The 20,567-nt window shown below is 42.4% G+C and overlaps 1 protein-coding gene across 9 annotated transcripts in view; it reads right to left on the reverse strand.

The window, feature by feature from the left end:
* The window catches only part of ENOX1 (ecto-NOX disulfide-thiol exchanger 1), a 977,400-nt gene that overhangs the window by 385,893 nt on the left and 570,940 nt on the right, over positions 1–20,567 (reverse strand). For 8 of the 9 annotated variants that reach the window (XM_069758240.1, XM_069758244.1, XM_069758247.1 and 5 more), the window contains 2 exons: positions 13,277–13,417; positions 3,958–4,095 (listed from right to left, as the gene is read on the reverse strand). In XM_069758240.1, coding sequence (XP_069614341.1) covers positions 3,958–4,095; positions 13,277–13,370 — 232 coding nt within the window. In that variant the 5' untranslated portion in view covers positions 13,371–13,417. The remainder of the gene's footprint in view (positions 1–3,957; positions 4,096–13,276; positions 13,418–20,567) is intronic. The other variant, XM_069758249.1, reaches the window with a different exon arrangement.

Genomic DNA, 20,567 nt, shown 5'->3' on the forward strand with positions numbered 1-20,567 from the left:
GTCTGGGGCGTGATCTCAAGCCACGACTAAATGCAAGGAATAGGAATATAAGGTCTCTATATAAGCCTCAAACCCCATTGTCACTGCTCGGCGTTCTTTGTTACAAATCTACAGCAATAAACGGCATCGTAATGCAGAGTGGGGTGGTAGAATTGTGACTTTGGCAAAGTGATCTTCTCATGTGTACCACACCCATCACATATCAGAAGATTTCATTAGATTCTTTCTTTCTTTAAATATGAATAAATAAATTACGGTCGCTTAAAGTCAAGAATAAACAGTTTAATAAGATGTAATTTTAGGCTCTATGCGAACCTTAATCCAGATAGTTAATGGGGCTTATCCAGGATTTGAAAAGTAATTGGCCTCTCGCTTAAATAGGTCAATTATAGTAAGTTTGGGGCGGTTCAGCTCTAGGCCTGGCCACAAATCATGTGCTTAAAGGGAACCGGTCACCCCCCTAGGCGTTTGAAACTAAAAGAGCCACCTTGTGCAGCAGTAATGCTGCATTCCGACAAGGTGGCTCTTTTAGTTATTGGTGCTGTAAATGCAGAAATATTCCGTTTTGTAATCTGTCTGAAATACCTGTCTTCAGTCCGGGAGGAAGGCCTTTCCCCCCTGCTGCAGATGCCTCACAGCCGTCACTCAAGTCTTCTTGGCGCCGGGCGCCGCCTCCTCAGCGCTGTTTTGAAATCTGCCGGTGCCTGTGCTCTTTTGTCTTGCCTGGGGCAGGCGCAGTGAGCGCTGCCAGTCTGTCCTCATATGCAGTCTCGCTGACTGCGCCTGTGCGGCCGCCCTGCTTGTGAATCCCAGCCCCTCAGTGTCTTATGATTTTTTCACACTGCAGGGCTGGGATTCCTGGGCATGCGCACTGCGACCTGGGTGAGTGGCTTAGACCTGCAGTGCGCATGCCCAGGAATCCCAGCCCTGCAGTGTGAATAAATCATAAGACACTGAGGGGCTGGGATTCACAAGCAGGGCGGCCGCACAGGCGCAGTCAGCGAGACTGCATATGAGGACAGACTGGCAGCGCTCACTGCGCCTGCCCCAGGCAAGACAAAAGAGCACAGGCACCGGCAGATTTCAAAACAGCGCTGAGGAGGCGGCGCCCGGAGCCAAGAAGACTTGAGTGACGGCTGTGAGACATCTGCAGCAGGGGGGAAAGGCCTTCCTCCCGGACTGAAGACAGGTATTTCAGACAAATTACAATACGGATTATTTCTGAATTTACAGCACCAATAACTAAAAGAGCCACCTTGTCAGAATGCAGCATTACTGCTGCACAAGATGGCTCTTTCAGTTTCAAACACCTGGGGGGGGGGGGGTTCCCCTTAAGGGAATATTAGAATATTAGAGTTGGAAGAGACCTCCAGGGTCATCGTGTCCAGTCAGTGTCAGGGGTACAATTACAATCGCCGCTCTCTATACATAGAGCAGTTACTGAACCAGCACCGCTGCTGCCCCCTTGACTAAAACTGAGACGCAGCCGGAGGGGGAGAATAAAGTTCATCTCCTCCCGGCAGCGTGGGTCTAAGTGCCAGCGATGGGCAGGTTCACAATGCTATTAAGCTGCAGATTAACCCCATATCTGCAGGTTAATAACGTTTTGTCAGGTAAAAGGTTTATTTTAAATAATCCCTTTAAAGTAGATCTGTCACCAGATTTCACAATACAAAATATATACATTATTAAAGAGATCTCTTAGACCTGATGAGACAAAGGTATTGGCTTTGAAAATACATGAATGGTTATAAAATACCATTACTGTATTATGATGAGAACTATAGTAGTCCAGCTCTATAATTATACAACTCTTGAGTTGAAGTGTATTCTGTCTCGACTCACCAACCTGACTGAAAGCTGTAATTTATACTGAGCTGAGTGAGACCTTAGCAGGGAGGAGGGACACTGAGGAGTTTCAAATCAAGTTACGTGGGCAGAGACTGGGAAACTTTTATAAAGCATCAGAGCCATTTGGAGATGGATCTTCAAAGTAAATTCAGCATCCTGAAGAGCCTTGTTCTAGCACTCTTGGACGTACACTGAGAAGTGACTTCTGGTCCACCATTGTATTATATGAACGCAATTATGCAGTGTGAGATTTGTGTGGGATCCATAACAATGTGTGGGGTCCATCATACTGTTTGGAGGGCTAGTGGGGCCAATACACAGTGTGTTGTGGGGCCATTATACGGTCTATAGGTCCCCTATAATGCATGGAGAGCTGTGTGGGAGTCACAATTGTCGGATCATACAGTGTTGGTGTCACCATACTTTGCAGAGGGAGATATGTGGTACAGTAGGGTCATCATACTGTGCGTGTGGAGATCACTGTGTGTTCAAATTCACTGTCGGGATATCATCCGGTGTTTGGGGGGCACATTTGTTGGCATCATACTTTATGGGTGAAATGAAAGGGCAATCAAAGGCTTCAGTAGAAGGAAAATTACTTTAAGTCTGCAAATTTGTAAGATATGCTCTTCCATGACCCCGCAAAATATTTATTTTTGCTGGGTGGGTGGCCCATTTAAAACTTCTGCTATGGCACCCTATGATTTCTATGCACGACCCTGCTTAGTGGCCATCCTATATCAACCACACATCATCACATATGCAATGTTTTAGTGGTTGAAACATTTTTAAGTGAGCAATAATGAAATTTCTAACAATTTGAAAATGTTGTTCCATGCATGTCTGGTATTAATCATAGATATTACTAGGCATTCTACTATGGAATTATCCCTGCTACAGGAATTAGTAGTGGTATGGAGGAGAAGGGCCCCATCATGGCTTATAATGTGATCTACACTGTAAAAAGCAGGCAGCTGAGAGCATGTGCACCATTAAGCACAAGTCAAGGAAACATTTCTGCACCAGAGATCTGCCACCTGTCGTGCTATTTGGCTCAGCCGCTATTCCTTACACTAGTGTCTTTATGACGCCAACCTATATAAATATGCATTTGAATCCATGCACCGCTTTCAGTTTTACCCAGCGTGAAGCTGTTCAGCCTTCTGATCATTACAGTGGAGAAAACATTACTGTGAGAAAGCATCGAGCGTGACCTTATTATACACTTTCCAGACAGAATAAAAATGATGCACGGCATAAAGGTCAGGGTTTGCCTTTAAATATTGATGGAACAATAATGTATCACCTATTTATCATCTAAATATTAAAATGTAAGCCAGTGCGCTTTTCAGAAGCTGCCTACCCTAAAATGCATTCTATATGCGCAATACATATTTATATACCCAAGTGCTGATCATATATGTGTAGATGAGACCTAAAAACGGAGCCTGTGAATGACCGAGAGTTTGGCTTTTGTTTTATTTTTTTCCTATCGCTCGGTACATTCCTTGCTTGAAGACAGAACTTAATTTGGACGTCGCTGTACCAAGTCACCTAATGAATATACGGTGTGAAACCATCCTCTCGCTAAGTTTTATAACAGGCTCCGTCATAATATACGTTTCCTAAAATCAATATGACTATAGTCAACATGCATGGCTCCGAAGCACCAAATGACTGTTAATTAAGAAAATAAGGTTTGTTTTACAATGCAGAGCGCGGGGTTTATTTTAATCCCTCGTTATCAGTATGCGCTCTCACGCCAGCATACAGCGCTCAATGCTCCAGCTCCTGGCAGGAGGTTTCAGCCAATGGCCGCGTTTTTTATTCTGCATAGAAATGTGACTATAAAAGGCTAATCACCTTCCCACTATCCTCCCGTCTCAGCAGCCGAGAAGGGGATACAGATTGTTTTTCAGAATGCGGTGCCCTGAAGAATTGTGGCTGACTCACTGGGCAGCGTTACAGCGGGTGCCGTCCATTGTCATACCGTATCCAAGCAGTGAGCGGGAGAAGTAGAAATAAATAAAATGGCACTTTGGAGAGACTGATCCACTTATGTTTCAACTAGATTAGGACAATCAATCTGCAGACAAGAGCTCTTACCTGAAACCAGCTGCTGGCCAGCAAGTCCTACAGGGACCATCCCGAGATTATTCATAGCCGTAGCCCAAGCCGTTGGGTCTGTAACCGACATGGTGAGGTGCGTGGCATTGATAGCTATACTTCCCATGGCATCAGCTGCTGCAGACAGGAGGAGAAAGACACATAAAGCAAAACTGGCAATGGAGGAACCAGAGAGAAATCTATTTTGGCAAAGGTTTCATTTCATGTGGATTGGCTTTACGGGATTTTTGCTTTAGTTTACGGAGGCTGTTGTAATTTATAACATTTGCATGAGCAAAGTGCAAAATAAATCAGACAGAGCGCTGTGTGTTGGGACTAAATAGGTCCAAAGATAAAAACGCACAGGACAAAGAACATTCCCATAAAAAACAAAGCCACTGAGGTTGTCCTCGAGCTTTACTACAGAACTGAAAGCAAATCACACAAATTTAGTAATGAGAAAAAAAGTGGGAAACGCATGTTTTGCTGCAACTACCTGGCACACTGACCTTTGAGGACTATTGGGAAATTTGATGGTGGTTATGTTGGTTTGTCATTCAGATTATTTATTCTTTAGTGCTACAAATTTGTCATCATGGAAAACTCAATTTCACTCCTCCGAGATAAGCCAGCAAATGCTATGTATTATAACACATCCCCTGGACCCATAAACTCAACAGAAAAAAAACAGTGGACACATAGAGGCTGTAGTAGCACAAGGAGCCATTGGTGGGCTTACTGTGGAGGAGTATTACTAATTTTACAGATCATAATTATATTTTTGGAACCCTTGCCTCTACAGCTAATGAAAGTGATGACGTCCTGATCGATAGTGATCTGAAGGATGCAGCCAATTACTGGCCCATTATTGGGCTCCATGTTCATCTGTAGCACATGCAACTGGGGCCAGTAACAGGCTGCAGGGATTACATGATAGGAAAATATAATGAATAGAACCCTGACTGCAAGCGTTCACACAGGAGTGAGAAAGAAAGTAGAGGAGTGTTGTAGTCACTGAAGCATTTGTGCACTTTACTTGCTAGAAGAGTTGGGTTTTAAAGGGAACCTGTTACCAGGTTTGGCCGATAAGAGTTATGGCCATCACCTTTCAGGGGTTATCTACAGCATTTAATAATGCTGTATATAAAACCCTGATTAAACCTGTAAGAGAAGAAAAATAATATTATATTATAATTTTATTATACTCACCTGGGGGGGGCGGACCTGTCCGATGGGACGTCTCTGGTCTTGGTCCAGCGCCTCCCATCTTCTTGCAATGCCATTCTCCTGTTTGCTTCATGTGGATGACGCGCCCCTGCATCAACCACATAGGCTTCCCAGCATTGCGCTCCTGGGCAGGCATACTTATCTGAGGGCAGAGCGAAGTCCTACAGTGCGCAGGTGCCGGGCCTCTCTGAAATTTCCCAGCGCCTGCGCACTGCAGTACTTTGCTCTGCTCTCAACAGGGCAGAAAAGTACACCTGCGCCGAAGCGCAATGCAGGGGAGCCTGTGTGGATGATGCAGGAGGGCGTCATTCACATGAAGCAAACAGGAGAATGGCATTGCAAGAAGATGGGAGGCGCCGGACCAAGACCAGAGTCGCGCATCGGACCAGACCGCCCCCCAGGTGAGTATAATAAAAGTTATTTTTCTTCTCTTGCAGGTCGGACTGGGGGCTTATCTACAGCAATATAGAATGCTGCATATCAGCCATGAAAGGTGATGGCCGTAACTCGTATCGGCCAAAAAGGGTGACAGGTTCCCTGTAAAGTTGCTTTTGAAGCTTTGAATTGTGGGAGAGAGTCTAATGTATTGGGATAATTAGTCTGATTAATGGGAGAAATTCTTAAGACAATGGGGTGTCAGCACCTTCTGGTATATACTTGTCAGCTTCCAGGCAGTCTCACTAATCCATTATTATGGATGTCACCAACTGGGGGCAAGCAACTATGGTGACATAACCATGTGACTGGCACCTTATAGTAGCTTTATTTGTGCGCAGTTACAATATTAAGCATCCAACCCCCATCATGAATGCGACACATAAGTGGACTTCCTTGCCTTGCTTCCAATTTGGTTGTCAAATAAATAGTAATATGGCCTATTTTGTTACTTCTACTGATAAATTCACCAGACTTGCTTTCAGAAATGTAGGAATTTAATAAAAAATAAATGGAATAGGTGTGTGATGGTGATGTAAATAAAGTGATTTCCTACACGGAATATACAAATGGATGTGTTACACAGTGATCATTAGGGACAGTTGACTGTGCCCGTCAACACACAAAGATCCTTATTTTAGCTTTTCAAATGTCCTTTTGAAGCAAGAAAAGAAACAGACAACATTACAGGTGGCATCGGCAAGCAGTGATCAGTAGAAAAGCTGTCAAACTTCACAAGCATTTCATGGAACAAATGTTTTGGACGGACTGAGCTCACAGTTAAGTGATTGACTAAAGAAGTCTTGGGAAAACAACCTTGAGACACAAGTTCCATGGTTTTACATGTGTTTTCTTATTTGTTCTGATATGTGCCTTCACACTTGTCAAAATAAAGCTATCATAAAAGTGGTGAGTAACATCTCACGCACATCAATCTGTCACAGAATGTGTATTACATGTGTACAGTCACGTAGGACATGTCTTAGTAAAAACAGTCATTTAAATGTTATGTTGCATTTACAGACCATATTGTTACTAACTACATGGCAGAGATGTACTTTTTAGGCTTTGATCACATTATAGATAGTCTTCATTAGAGGTATGCTTTCTAAATCATATACACCTCTGATGGAAAGCTGTGGCTATTTTATGTTGACATGTTTTTTTTTCTTCTTTTAAACGTTTCAAAGTTTGCAGGTTGAAAAAAGACAAGTCCATTGAGTTCAGGTTATATCCTAACTCGTTGCTCCACAGGTAAGTAAAACCCCATGTTAAATGCCCCATATTAGCATCCCAACTCCACATGCAACAATCAGACTAGTTCCCTGGATAAACACCCCATCACAGAATCTAGTACCCATAACCTTATATTTCTTCATGAAAGGTATCCAGGCCCTTCTTGTACTGATGTCTGAATTACCCATTCTGACATCATGTGGCAGAAAGATCCACTGTCTCACAGCCTTATTGTCTCTAAACTGCCTGCTCTCATAATTGTACACTGTAAAAAGATCCCCTTAAAGGGAACCTGTCACCCCGAAAATCGCGGGTGAGGTAATCCCACCGGCATCAGGGGCTTATCTGCAGCATTCTGTAATGCTGTAGATAAGCCCCCGATGTTACCTGAAAATGGAGAAAAAGACGTTAGATTATACTCACCCAGGGGCGGTCCCGCTGCTGGTCAGGTCGGATGGGCGTCTCTGGTCCGCTCCGGCGCCTCCTATCTTCTTTCCATGACGTCCTGTTCTGATCTTCAGCCACGGCTCCGGCGCAGGCGTACTTTGCTCTGCCCTCTTGAGGGCAGACAAAGTACTGCAGTGCGCAGGCGCCGGGCCTCTGACCTTTCCGGCGCCTGCGCACTACAGTACTATCCTCTGCCCTCAAGAGGGCAGAGCAAAGTACGCCTGCGCCGGAGCCGTGGCTGAAGATCAGAAGAGGACGTCATGGAAAGAAGATAGGAGGCGCCGGAGCGGACCGGAGACGCCCATCCGACCTGACCAGCAGCGGGACCGCCCCTGGGTGAGTATAATGTAACGTCTTTTTCTCCTTTTTCAGATAACATCGGGGGCTTATCTACAGCATTACAGAATGCTGCAGATAAGCCCCTGATGCCGGTGGGATTACCTCACCCGCGATTTTCGGGGTGATAGGTTCCCTTTAAGCCTTCATTTTCCAAACTGAATAACCCCAAGTTTTATAACCTATCTTGGTATTGCAGTCCACCCATTCCCTTAATAACCTTGGTCACTCTTTGCACTCACTGAGGCATTTAACAGATCAGGCGATTGTCCTCATCCTCTTTCATCCAGATTATTTTTAGGGGCCCAACACTATTATTTTTGAGTCTTACTGTTTATGTAGGTAAAAAAAAAAAAAATTGGATTACTTTTACTTTCTTTGGAAAAGAGTCTCTAAGTCTTTACTTGTTTTCTTTATTTTTGTTTTTAACACAAATTTATTTTTCGCTCTAAAATTATTATTATACATTTTTATAGCACCATTTATTCCATGGCGCTTTACATGTGAACGGGGCAAATATGGACAAGTACAATAAACATGAGTAATACAAGGCACACACAAGTACAGGAGGAGAGAGGACCCTGCCGGCGAGAGCTCACAGTCTACAGGGTTTAATGCCTTGTCTCTATCTTCTTGCTTTCATTCTCTATTCATTTTGCCTTTTATTGTGCCCCTCACAGTTCTATTTAGCCTTAGAGGTTTTCTCCTATTTCTAACCTGCTTATTCCCATAAGGTACCGTATGTACTCGAGTATAAGCCGAGATTTTCAGCCCATTTTTTGGGGCTGAAAGTCCCCCTCTCGGCTTATACTCGAGTCATACCCGGGGGTCGGCAGGGGAGGGGGAGCGGGGGCTGTGTAATTATACTTACCTGCTCCGGCGCGGTCCCTGCAGTCCCGGCTTCTTCCAGCTCTGCATCTTCTTCCTGTATTGAGCGGTCACATGGTACCGCTCATTACAGTCATGAATAGGCGGCTCCACCTCCCATAGAGGTGGAGCCGCCTATTCATGACTGAAAATGAGCAGTAACTGTGACCACTCAATACAGCAAGAAGATAAAGCGCCGGGAGAAGCCGGGACTGCAGGGATCGCGACGGGAGCAGGTAAGTATACGGGGAGGGGAGCGCTGCGCGATATTTACCTGCTCCTCGCTCCGGTGCGGCTCCGTCTCCAGCGTCCTCTGGCAGTGACGCTCAGGTCGGAGGGTGCGGGGACGTAGTCAGTGCGCGTCCTCTGCTGAGCGTCAGTGCTGGAGACGGAGCCGCACGAGGAGCAGGTAAATATTGAAAGCGCCGGCGTCCTGAGTAAGAGAGGTGAGTATGTGATTTTTTTTTTTTTATTGCAGCAGCAGCATTATATATTGGACAGCTTTATATGGAGCATCTATGGGGTAATAATCAACGGTGCAGAGCATTATATATGGCACAGCTTTCTATGGAGCATCTATGGGGCCATAATGAACAGTGCAGAGCATTATACAGGTCCTTCTCAAAAAATTAGCATATAGTGTTAAATTTCATTATTTACCATAATGTAATGATTACAATTAAACTTTCATATATTATAGATTCATTATCCACCAACTGAAATTTGTCAGGTCTTTTATTGTTTTAATACTGATGATTTTGGCATACAACTCCTGATAACCCAAAAAACCTGTCTCAATAAATTAGCATATCAAGAAAAGGTTCTCTAAACGACCTATTACCCTAATCTTCTGAATCAACTAATTAACTCTAAACACATGCAAAAGATACCTGAGGCTTTTATAAACTCCCTGCCTGGTTCATTACTCAAAACCCCCATCATGGGTAAGACTAGCGACCTGACAGATGTCAAGAAGGCCATCATTGACACCCTCAAGCAAGAGGGTAAGACCCAGAAAGAAATTTCTCAACAAATAGGCTGTTCCCAGAGTGCTGTATCAAGGCACCTCAATGGTAAGTCTGTTGGAAGGAAACAATGTGGCAGAAAACGCTGTACAACGAGAAGAGGAGACCGGACCCTGAGGAAGATTGTGGAGAAGGACCGATTCCAGACCTTGGGGAACCTGAGGAAGCAGTGGACTGAGTCTGGTGTGCAGGAAATGGGCTACAGGTGCCGCATTCCCCAGGTAAAGCCACGTTTGAACCATAAACAGCGGCAGAGGCGCCTGACCTGGGCTACAGAGAAGCAGCACTGGACTGTTGCTAAGTGGTCCCAAGTACTTTTTTCTGATGAAAGCAAATTTTGCATGTCATTCGGAAATCAAGGTGCCAGAGTCTGGAGGAAGACTGGGGAGAAGGAAATGCCAAAATGCCTGAAGTCCAGTGTCAAGTACCCACAGTCAGTGATGGTGTGGGGTGCCATGTCAGCTGCTGGTGTTGGTCCACTGTGTTTCATCAAGGGCAGGGTCAATGCAGCTAGCTATCAGGAGATTTTGGAGCACTTCATGCTTCCATCGGCTGAAATGCTTTATGGAGATGAAGATTTCATTTTTCAGCACGACCTGGCACCTGCTCACAGTGCCAAAACCACTGGTAAATGGTTTACTGACCATGGTATTACTGTGCTCAATTGGCCTGCCAACTCTCCTGACCTGAACCCCAAAGAGAATCTGTGGGATATTGTGAAGAGAAAGTTGAGAGACGCAAGACCCAACACTCTGGATGAGCTTAAGGCCGCTATTGAAGCATCCTGGGCCTCCATAACATCTCAGCAGTGTCACAGGCTGATTGCCTCCATGCCACGCCGCATTGAAGCAGTCATTTCTGCCAAAGGATTCCCGACCAAGTATTGAGTGCATAACTGAACATTATTATTTGATGGTTTTTTTGTTTGTTATTAAAAAACACTTTTATTTGATTGGATGGGTGAAATATGCTAATTTATTGAGACAGGTTTTTTGGGTTATCAGGAGTTGTATGCCAAAATCATCAGTATTAAAACAATAAAAGACCTGACAAATTTCAGTTGGTGGATAATGAATCTATAATATATGAAAGTTTAATTGTAATCATTACATTATGGTAAATAATGAAATTTAACACTATATGCTAATTTTTTGAGAAGGACCTGTATATGGGGCACAGCTTTATGTGGAGCATCTATGGGGCCACAATGAACGGTGCAGAGCATTATATGTGGGGCAAAGCTTTATATGGAGCATCTATGGGGCAATAATGAACGGTGCAGAGCATTATATGGGGCACAGCTTTATATGGAGCATCTATGGGGCAATAATGAACGGTGCAGAGCATTATATGGGGCACAGCTTTATATGGAGCATCTATGGGGCAATAATGAACGGTATGGAGCATCTATTTTTATTTTTGAAATTCACCAGTAGCTGCTGCATTTCCTACTCTAGGCTTATACTCGAGTCAATAAGTTTTCCCAGTTTTTTGTGGCAAAATTAGGGGGGTCGGCTTATACTTGGGTCGGCTTATACTCGAGTATATACGGTATATATTGTGCATAGGACCTACGCAGGATGCTTACATATGTAGCTCATTTTCTTTGTGTACTTTTATTTTTGGGGACATTGTTTCAGTATATTGAAATAGGATTATCCCTTCGCCAATGGAAATAATACTTCCTGAAGTTTATTGCTTTTGTAGCCCAAACCTGTTTATGAAATAGTGGTGTACTACTTTATAAAATATAGTAAAACATTTTTTGAAAAGAAAAAAAAAATATTATTATACTTCCATATACCAGCCAAACACAGGCCATAAAGACAATCTCTTGGCCTCTGTTGGTTGGATGGAACCCTATCTAAATGTGTTTTTCCTTAAATATCTACTAAAAGCTAATTATATATTGCCACATAAGAACATACAGTGGAGTCTACATAAAAAAAAATGAATAAAAATAATTTCCATCTGCTCCTGGCGTAACCGTGGCATATCTCAATTTTTGAGACCTTAAACATTGTACCTAAAATACTGTAATAATAATTTTTATTTATATAGCACCAACATATTCCGCAGCGCTTTACAGTTTAATAGTTTCAAACAAAAGTCATAAATAACAACATTAACAATACAATAAATAAAACAAAATAAGACGACCCTGCTCGTGAGAGCTTACAATCTACAATGAGGTGTGGGAGATAAAAAGTACAGGTGTGCATTTACAATGATGGTCCAGCCATCTTCAGGGGGTGGGGGATAGATGGAGATCATGAATGGGCTATGCACACACAAAATGACTTAAGGTACCGTCACACTAGACGATATCGCTAGCGATCCGTGACGTTGCAGCGTCCTCGCTAGCGATATCGTCCAGTGTGACAGGCAGCAGCGATCAGGCCCCTGCTGTGCTGTCGCTGGTCGGGGAAGAAAGTCCAGAACTTTATTTGGTCGCTGGACTCCCCGCAGACATCGCTGAATCGGCGTGTGTGACACCGATTCAGCGATGTCTTCACTGGTAACCAGGGTAAACATCGGGTAACTAAGCGCAGGGCCGCGCTTAGTAACCCGATGTTTACCCTGGTTACCATCCTAAAAGTAAAAAAAACAAACACTACATACTTACCTACAGCCGTCTGTCCTCCAGCGCTGTGCTCTGCACTCCTCCTGCACTGACTGTGAGCGTCGGTCAGCTGGAAAGCAGAGCGGTGACGTCACCGCTCTGCTTTCCGGCCGCTGTGCTCACACAGACAGTACAGGAGGAGTGCAGAGCACAGCGCTGGAGGACAGACGGCTGTAGGTAAGTATGTACTGTTTGTTTTTTTTACTTTTAGGATGGTAACCAGGGTAAACATCGGGTTACTAAGCGCGGCCCTGCGCTTAGTTACCCGATGTTTACCCTGGTTACCGGCATCGTTGGTCGCTGGAGAGCGGTCTGTGTGACAGCTCTCCAGCGACCAAACAGCGACGCTACCTTTAGATTAGGGAACATGATAGGCAGCTCTGAACAAATGTGTTTTGAGGGAGCACCTAAAACTATGCAAATTGTAGATGGTCCTAATATCTTCCAGTAGAGCATTCCAGAGGATTGGCACAGCGCAGGAGAAGTCTTGGAGTCAGGAGTGGGAGGTATGGATTAGTCCAGAGGTTAGTCGAAAGTCATTTGCAGAGCGCAGCGGTCGGTTAGGCCGATAGACAGAAATAAGGGAGATGTAGTAATCGGGTGCTGCACTGTGGAGAGCTTTGTGGGTGAGAGCAAGTACTTTGAATTGGATTCTATAATGAATGGGCAGCCAGTGTAACGACAGGCGAAGAGCGGACACCTATAGAATTCTATCCATCCACCCTGTACACATAGTTACATAGTTACATAGTTATTAAGGTTGAAGGAAGACTATATGTCCATCTAGTTCAACTAGAGTGCCTTCATCATGGATGTAATTAATCTAGTGAGCAAAACTACAAATGTGGCATGCTGAAAGACTTGCATTACAGGAACTATCCTTGCTTTGGGGGCAGACCACATTAAGTACTTACAGGTAGATGCTTCCCTACAACATGATAATATGGTGGCAATGCAGACACTACTAAAATGAATGCTACATGGTTATACAAAGTGTCATCACACAGCCCGGGACATCACTGATAGTATAACTTTCACACTAGAAGTTTCATCAATTTACGCACTCCATACACACATATATTTATAGATTAGAATAATTGCAAAACACTGCTTGATTTCTTACCTGCAGCCATTGTTTTTGCAGGGCCTTTCTGCAGCTCTTCGGTGCTTTCAACTATGGATACAGCTCTTAATGCATTGTTATCACTTAAAGACATTAAAGCCTTTTTGTTAATTGAAGGGTCCTCCAGCAACTTGCTAAATTCTAAATGGAGAGGAAAAAAAAAAAGAAGAGAGAAATGAAGAACAAAATCGTATTAAGTGTTTAAACTATCTGAAAACATAAAAGACGAGTCTGACCAAACTGGAGCATGAGAAGGTCACAACTGCGATACTTCTGGGACATTAACGTTTCCTTCATTTCAAACTACTGTTCAGCGGCCGGTACCTGCATTACTACCGATTCAGCGGTCACTGTGCCTGCCGGTGACCTGCACAGAAATAATACTCACCTATCTTTGCTTTTTTTGACGAGACAAGAGTGGCTCTGCTGGAAAGAGCGTTTTTTTCCTACTCTTTAAAGGCAGAATGGTCTCTATTATGCAACACAAGAATGTCATGTGATATCTGCCAGATTAGGATCCCATGTACCCACACAAGGAAATTACTACAATAGCAGAAGACCTATTTATATATAAAAAAAACTGGCATAACTTCATTCATCCTGAACTATGCCATTATCATATTTAGAAATATAATTCATACATCATCAATACATAACAGGTTATCAACGTCATATTTCTCATGGGTTATTTTCTAATTACTGTGGTAAGAACTGGGCCGACAAAAAGACCTTATTGGCTTGTGCGATCCAACACAAGACATAAGGTGCCTTTCACTGAAAGATCATTCTAAACGAGCGTTCGTTTTACGATTATCTTGAGGAACAGCAAAATGCTCGTTCATCAGGAGAAATGATCTTTTGTGCATTACAAGATCGTTATCGGCGATTTACGGTTGTGTGTAAACGAACCTGGGAGGTCGAGAACAATGGCAGCCTGTGCACATTGGTAGTGTGGTCTGCCTCTGTAAACAAGTCATTGACTGTCGGTCAGCAAAAATTGGTTAACGGTGGTTTAGTGCTGCCGGTTGTCAGGTGTAAATGCACTTTGGCTAACTCCATATAAGCCAATATATACCCCCCAAAAAATCAAAGTTGTTGAGGTCTTTGCATGCTATGCAATGAAAGATATTAGGAAATTATTAGTGATGAGCGAGTATACTCGTTACTCAGGTGAGTGTTTGTAAGTGCTCAGAGATTTAATTTTCCTTGCCTCAGCTGCATGATTTACAGCTGATAGACAGCTTGAATACATGTGGGGGATTCCCTGTCAACCAGGCTACCTCCACATGTACTCAGGCTGGCTAGCAGCTGTAAGTCATGCAGCTACGCCAACAAAAACTAAATCTTCGAGCAGTTACAAATACTCGGAGACCACCCGAGCAACGAGTATACTCGCTCTTCACTAGATATTATTATTAAAATTAAAATGATAAAAACACAAGAAACCTTTATTTATCATTGTTTTACAAAAACATATCATTAAAACATAGCAATCAGATTTCTCTAACGCAGAAATAAGCTCCCTCAACCATTAAATCGGATACATGAAAAACCAGGTGGGAGGCTAGGCGCTATGGCTGACTAATGTGAATCAGGTCCCCGGCCATCTTCTCCCTGCTGCAGTTGACAGACAGGTCTCCCCAAATATACGGCACATAGGGAAAGAACTATGATAGAAACTAGATCAAGGCATGGTGAAGCCGGCCAAGAATATGACTGACTAGTCGCCCAGCCCTTCAAAATATCTAAACTCTGAAATGCTGCGACTTTTCAGAGCAAACCTTGCTAAAATTGCGCAGCTACACTCTGAATTCATGGTGCCTGTCCTTAGGGCAGCACAATTGGGATGACTGGTTCCCTTTAACCCCTTAGTGACTGAGCCTATTTAAACCTCATTGACCAGGCCACATTTTTTTTTGTTAAATCTGACCAGTGTCACTTTATGACTTTCTGAGACTGTTTTTTTAGTGACATATTGTACTTCATGATAGTGGAAAAATTTATTCGATATAATAATTTCACAATTTCCAAACTTTTCATTCTTATGCCCTTAAATCAGAAAGTTATGTCACACAAAATAATTAACAAATAACATTTCCCACATGTCTACATTACAACTGCATCATATCTTAAACATATTTTTTTTGTTAGTTAGAAGGGTTAAAATTGACCAGCAATTTCTAATTTTTCTAACAAAATTTACAAAACCATTTTTTTTAAGGAACCACCTCACATTTGAAGTGACTTTGAAGGGCCCTATATGACTGGAAATACCCAAAAGTGACACCATTCTAAAAACTGCCCCCCTCAAAGTCCTCAAAACCACATTCAAGAAGTTTGTCAACCCTTCAAATGCTTCACAGGAACTAAAGCAATGAAGAATGAAAACAATGAACATTTCACTTTTTTCACAAAAATTTACTTTAGTCCCAATTCTCTTTTATGTTCATAAGGGTCATGGGAGAAAATGGACCCCAAAATTTGGGGGCTCAGAAGGGAAAAAGCACAGTAACTTTTTGAATGCAAAACGATTACAGAGATACCAGATTTATATATTTTTTTTATGATTTGATATTTTTTCACAAAAAATATTTTACAAAAATGAATTTGCTTTTGCATAATCATATTCTGAGAGCTGTATTTTTTAAAAAATTTTGTTGAGTGAGCCATATTCAGGGCTTGTTTTTTGCGTGACATTTTGGTGTTTTCAGTTATACCATTTTTTTTGCATGTGACTTTTAGCGCTTTTCATTTGCTTTTTTGTGAATCACTATGATGAAAAAGTGCAATTTTGTGTCATGTTTTTTATTTTATTTTTTTTACGGCGTTCGCCATACGGAATAAATAATGTGACAGTTTTATAAAGCTGGTTGTTTCGGAGGTGGCGATACCAATTATGTATGCCTTTTTGTTGTTGTTTTATTACTAACACTGCGTTTTAAGAGGCAAAACAGCTTGTCGTGACTTATGTGCACTTTTTTGTGTTTTTTAAACTTTTTTACATATTTCACTTTTTTTTAATTAGTACCACTGTGGGACATGTATAATTAAAATTTTGATTAATGGTCTTATACACTGGAGTATTCATGTACTGCAGTGTAAGAGACTGTCAGTGCCTCACTGACTGTGCCTGTAAGACCTAGCTTATAGCTAGATCTCATAGGCCACTGTACCCTGGGGTCATCACATGACCTCACAGTACCATGGTAACCATTGGCACATGCAATTCTCATCGCGGGGGTCCGATAGTTACATAGGGCATCTTGTTACAACCAATTAAACAGCGACAGCGGTATTTAAGGCTAAGGCTACTTTCACACTGGCTTTTTTTAATACGTCGCAATGCGTCGTTTAGGGGAAAAAACGCATCCTGCAAAGTTGTTTGCAGGATGCGTTTTTGCCCCATAGAGTTACATTACCGACGCATTGCGATGTATTGACACACGTCGCAACCGTCTTACGACGGTTGCGCCGTGTTGTGGCGGACCGCCGGGAGCAAAAAAATGTTAAATGTAACGTTTTTTTGCAGCCGACTGACCGCTTTTTCTGACCGCGCATGCACGGCCAGAACTCCGCCCCCACCTCCCCGCACCTTACAATGGGGCAGCGGATGCGCCGGAAAAATGCATCCGCTGCCTCCGTTGTGCGGCACAACAAACGCTAACGTCGGAATCTCGGCCCGACGCAATGCGACGGGCCGAATCCGACGCTAGTGTGAAAATAGCCTAAATCAGCACCAATCAGTCATAAAATAGACAGAGGCAGATACCACATGTACAGCCGACATATTCCTGATCGCCGTTTTAAAACAGCGATCAGGAATAAGGACCATTTAAGACCGCCATTTTAATGCGTATTGGCGATTGTTAAAGGGTTAAATCAAACTGAAAAGATATTTTTCCTGCCAAACATTAGCAATGAAACATTATGAGCCGGCCAACCGACACTTTATGACACACAACTCAATGCATAGTCAATGTGTTTATATTAATCATTCCAACCACCGCTGCCAGCACCAGGAATCCGCCTTTCCAAATGTTGTCGCTTTTCCCAGAATTGGCCGAATTATGGGTTTGCAGAAGGCATGAAATAGCAACTTCAGATTCAGTATACAAAAGCCATATAATGCTAATTATTTTAAATCATACTAACGGCTTATGATTGCAGCTTGCACACTTCTATACGGAGTATAATTTTATGTAGCACAAAAACAGATGCGAGATATGACTTCTCTGAGACCCACAAAACAAATCCAAATGGAAGGCAAACACCGGCTCGCACGATACATGCAGAGCACATATTACAGAAAGACAGTGTCTAATGCAGAAGCAAATCCCAAACCTGTACGCACAACCATTGACTGCATCATTTCCATTCTCATAAGCATACAGGATTTAACATTTGTAATATCTTTCTCGGAAGGTCCAGAAGACAGAACATCATGTAAATGGAGCTATTTACACTGCTGGATTTCTATTCGCCGTTCTGCTCCATAAGAAGCTTTATAATGGCCACTTTCTGTCCAAAACAAAAAAATCCCAGTATCAATTTGTGGAGAAGCAAACTGGAAAATTTGCGCCTCCATTTTCCCGTGATGCACAGCAAACGAGACCCCAAAAGAAATCCAGAGATAGTTTTAGGGGATAGCAGACGGAGGAAGAATCCATGGTTACAGCTGGACCCATAGGTGCAACTTAAGACATTTCACTCCACTGATGGGAAGCAGATTAGATTGAGCCAGGTTGGCCTTTGTCAGCTTCCTGTTATGGCGCATCGCCACAGATGCCTGTTGAGGGGAGTAATAAAGCTTAGCTACACTATTCACGTGTAATTGTAAAAATAATACCAGTCATTAAGGACTTATGCCACTATGGCATGTTCCTATCTATGGTCCCCTGATGAGTCCTGACTTTGGGAGGGGGCGAAACGCGTAGGGACAAAGGACACAACACTAGCGGTTACGTCAACCAGATAAGTGACCCACTGTGGTCTTTAATTGAATTTGCTATCTGCTTATGACCCCTTCGATTACTGCATGCACTTGAGGCAATGTACCTCTGCTGTTCATATTGTGAGCAGATGCTACTTAACAATTTTGAGTTAAAAGGAAGAAAATGTTGTTGTAATAAGGAGGCTATTTCAAACTGCTTTGTGGTTATACTATTGTCCATTTTTTTCACCTCTGAACCATTCCTCTGATTATTTGTTATTTTAAAGGCATACCTGTGATGCACTGTTGAACATTTAGCATAGATACACTATAAAATATCCTAGTTGTATTGTAAATTTTAGAGGCAACATATTGTTGATGTCTATATATACTGTGTCCAGTTTTGGTCACCGGTGCTCAGGAAGGATATAATGGAACTAGAGAGAGTACAAAGGAGGGCAACAAAATTAATAAAGGGGATGGGAGAACTACAATACCCAGATAGATTAGCAAAATTAGGATTATTTAGTCTAGAAAAAAGACGACTGAGGGGCGATCTAATAACCATGTATAAGTATATAAGGGGACAATACAAATATCTCGCTGAGGATCTGTTTATACCAAGGAAGGTGACGGGCACAAGGGGGCATTCTTTGCGTCTGGAGGAGAGAAGGTTTTTCCACCAACATAGAAGAGGATTCTTTACTGTTAGGGCAGTGAGAATCTGGAATTGCTTGTCTGAGGAGGTGGTGATGGCGAACTCAGTCGAGGGGTTCAAGAGAGGCCTGGATGTCTTCCTGGAGCAGAACAATATTGTATCATACAATTATTAGGTTCTGTAGAAGGACGTAGATCTGGGGATTTATTATGATGGAATATAGGCTGAACTGGATGGACAAATGTCTTTTTTCGGCCTTACTAACTATGTTACTATGTTACTATATTGATTATAATTTTGTTAATGGTTGATAAGAGGGATAGTGATATTGTATATTGTGGTCTTTTTTTGAAAATGACAAAGACGGCTCTTGGAATGGATCACTCATTTTTACTAACTCTATTTAAAGGTATATTTGTGCATTGTTGATACTGAGCTTATACGTAAATTATTTCAATTGCAGGATTACCCAAATAAGGGGATTGACACTATATTTGCCCCTTTCTAATTATCTCTTTAGAAACTACAAGATAATATGTTACAGTGAGGCTATAAACAATAATGTATGTGATTGGGTTATATATGGGCACGGGGTCGAAAACAGGGGGAATTAGGGATATAAGTGACAGTTGACGTGGAGTGGGGGCACCATGTCGAATTTATAGGGTGGCAACCTCCGCTGCCAGGAAGGTGAACAGTATAATAGGGAGCTACTAGGGCCAGGGTAGGACTGTGTTATTACATTATCAACACTGTCCCATTCCTTGAATATTCCCCTTTTTTAATAGACTCGATAGGTGCTGTTGGTATTTTAAAATAATTTTTTGGAAAAAATCTATTATTAGAAATATTAAAAGTTAATTTCTATGGGTTGTTTTTTTTCTTTGGTACACTCGATTCATATTTTTTTTTTGTTTACTGACCATTTTAATGGATCTGCATGATGGTTTCCTTTTGTGTGCAATGCAGACATTTTCATTCATACCATGTTTGCTTCATTAGATGTTCTGACTGCTTTCCATTATTTTTGCAGCAAAAGAAAAACGTAATTTCTAATTTTTTTTTCCCCGTCTCAGCATTCATTGTAAAAAAAAATAAGTTTTTTTTATACATTTTATTTGTTTGGGCAATACTTTAATATTTGTTATTTAGTTGGCTTTGACTTAATTCTTATATATTTTCTAAAATCTTTTTTTATTTTTTTATTCTTAAACAGTTCCCCAGGACCTGACCGTGCAATCTCTTCATCGCCTACAATGGTATTGCAGTGTATTGTGAAATAAATGATCTCACATGATGTTTAGCAGGCCAATTGGCTGCTATGGCAACTGATCAGTATGTTCGGGATGCCATTTGAAGTGTATCACTGTCCCACTGTAAAGAGGCCTTTAAGAGGTTAATCTGAGGAGATTAGAGCCAGCTCAGAGCTCTGCTTTACGGCCGGCGCTTACATAGTGCAGGGAAGCTGACGCCGGGGGACGCGAAAGACACTGGAATGTAAGTATGTAGTGTTTTTCACATTTACAATGGTAACCAGGGTAAACATCGGGTTACTAAGCGCGGCCCTGCGCTTAGTAACCCGATGTTTACCCTGGTTACCCGGGGACTTCGGCATCGTTGGTCGCTGGAGAGCTGTCCGTGTGACAGCTCTCCAGCGACCACACAACGACTAAACAGCGACGCTGCAGCGATCGGCATCGTTG

Source organism: Ranitomeya imitator, chromosome 3, assembly GCF_032444005.1.
Source record: "Ranitomeya imitator isolate aRanImi1 chromosome 3, aRanImi1.pri, whole genome shotgun sequence".
Lineage (NCBI taxonomy): Eukaryota > Metazoa > Chordata > Amphibia > Anura > Dendrobatidae > Ranitomeya > Ranitomeya imitator.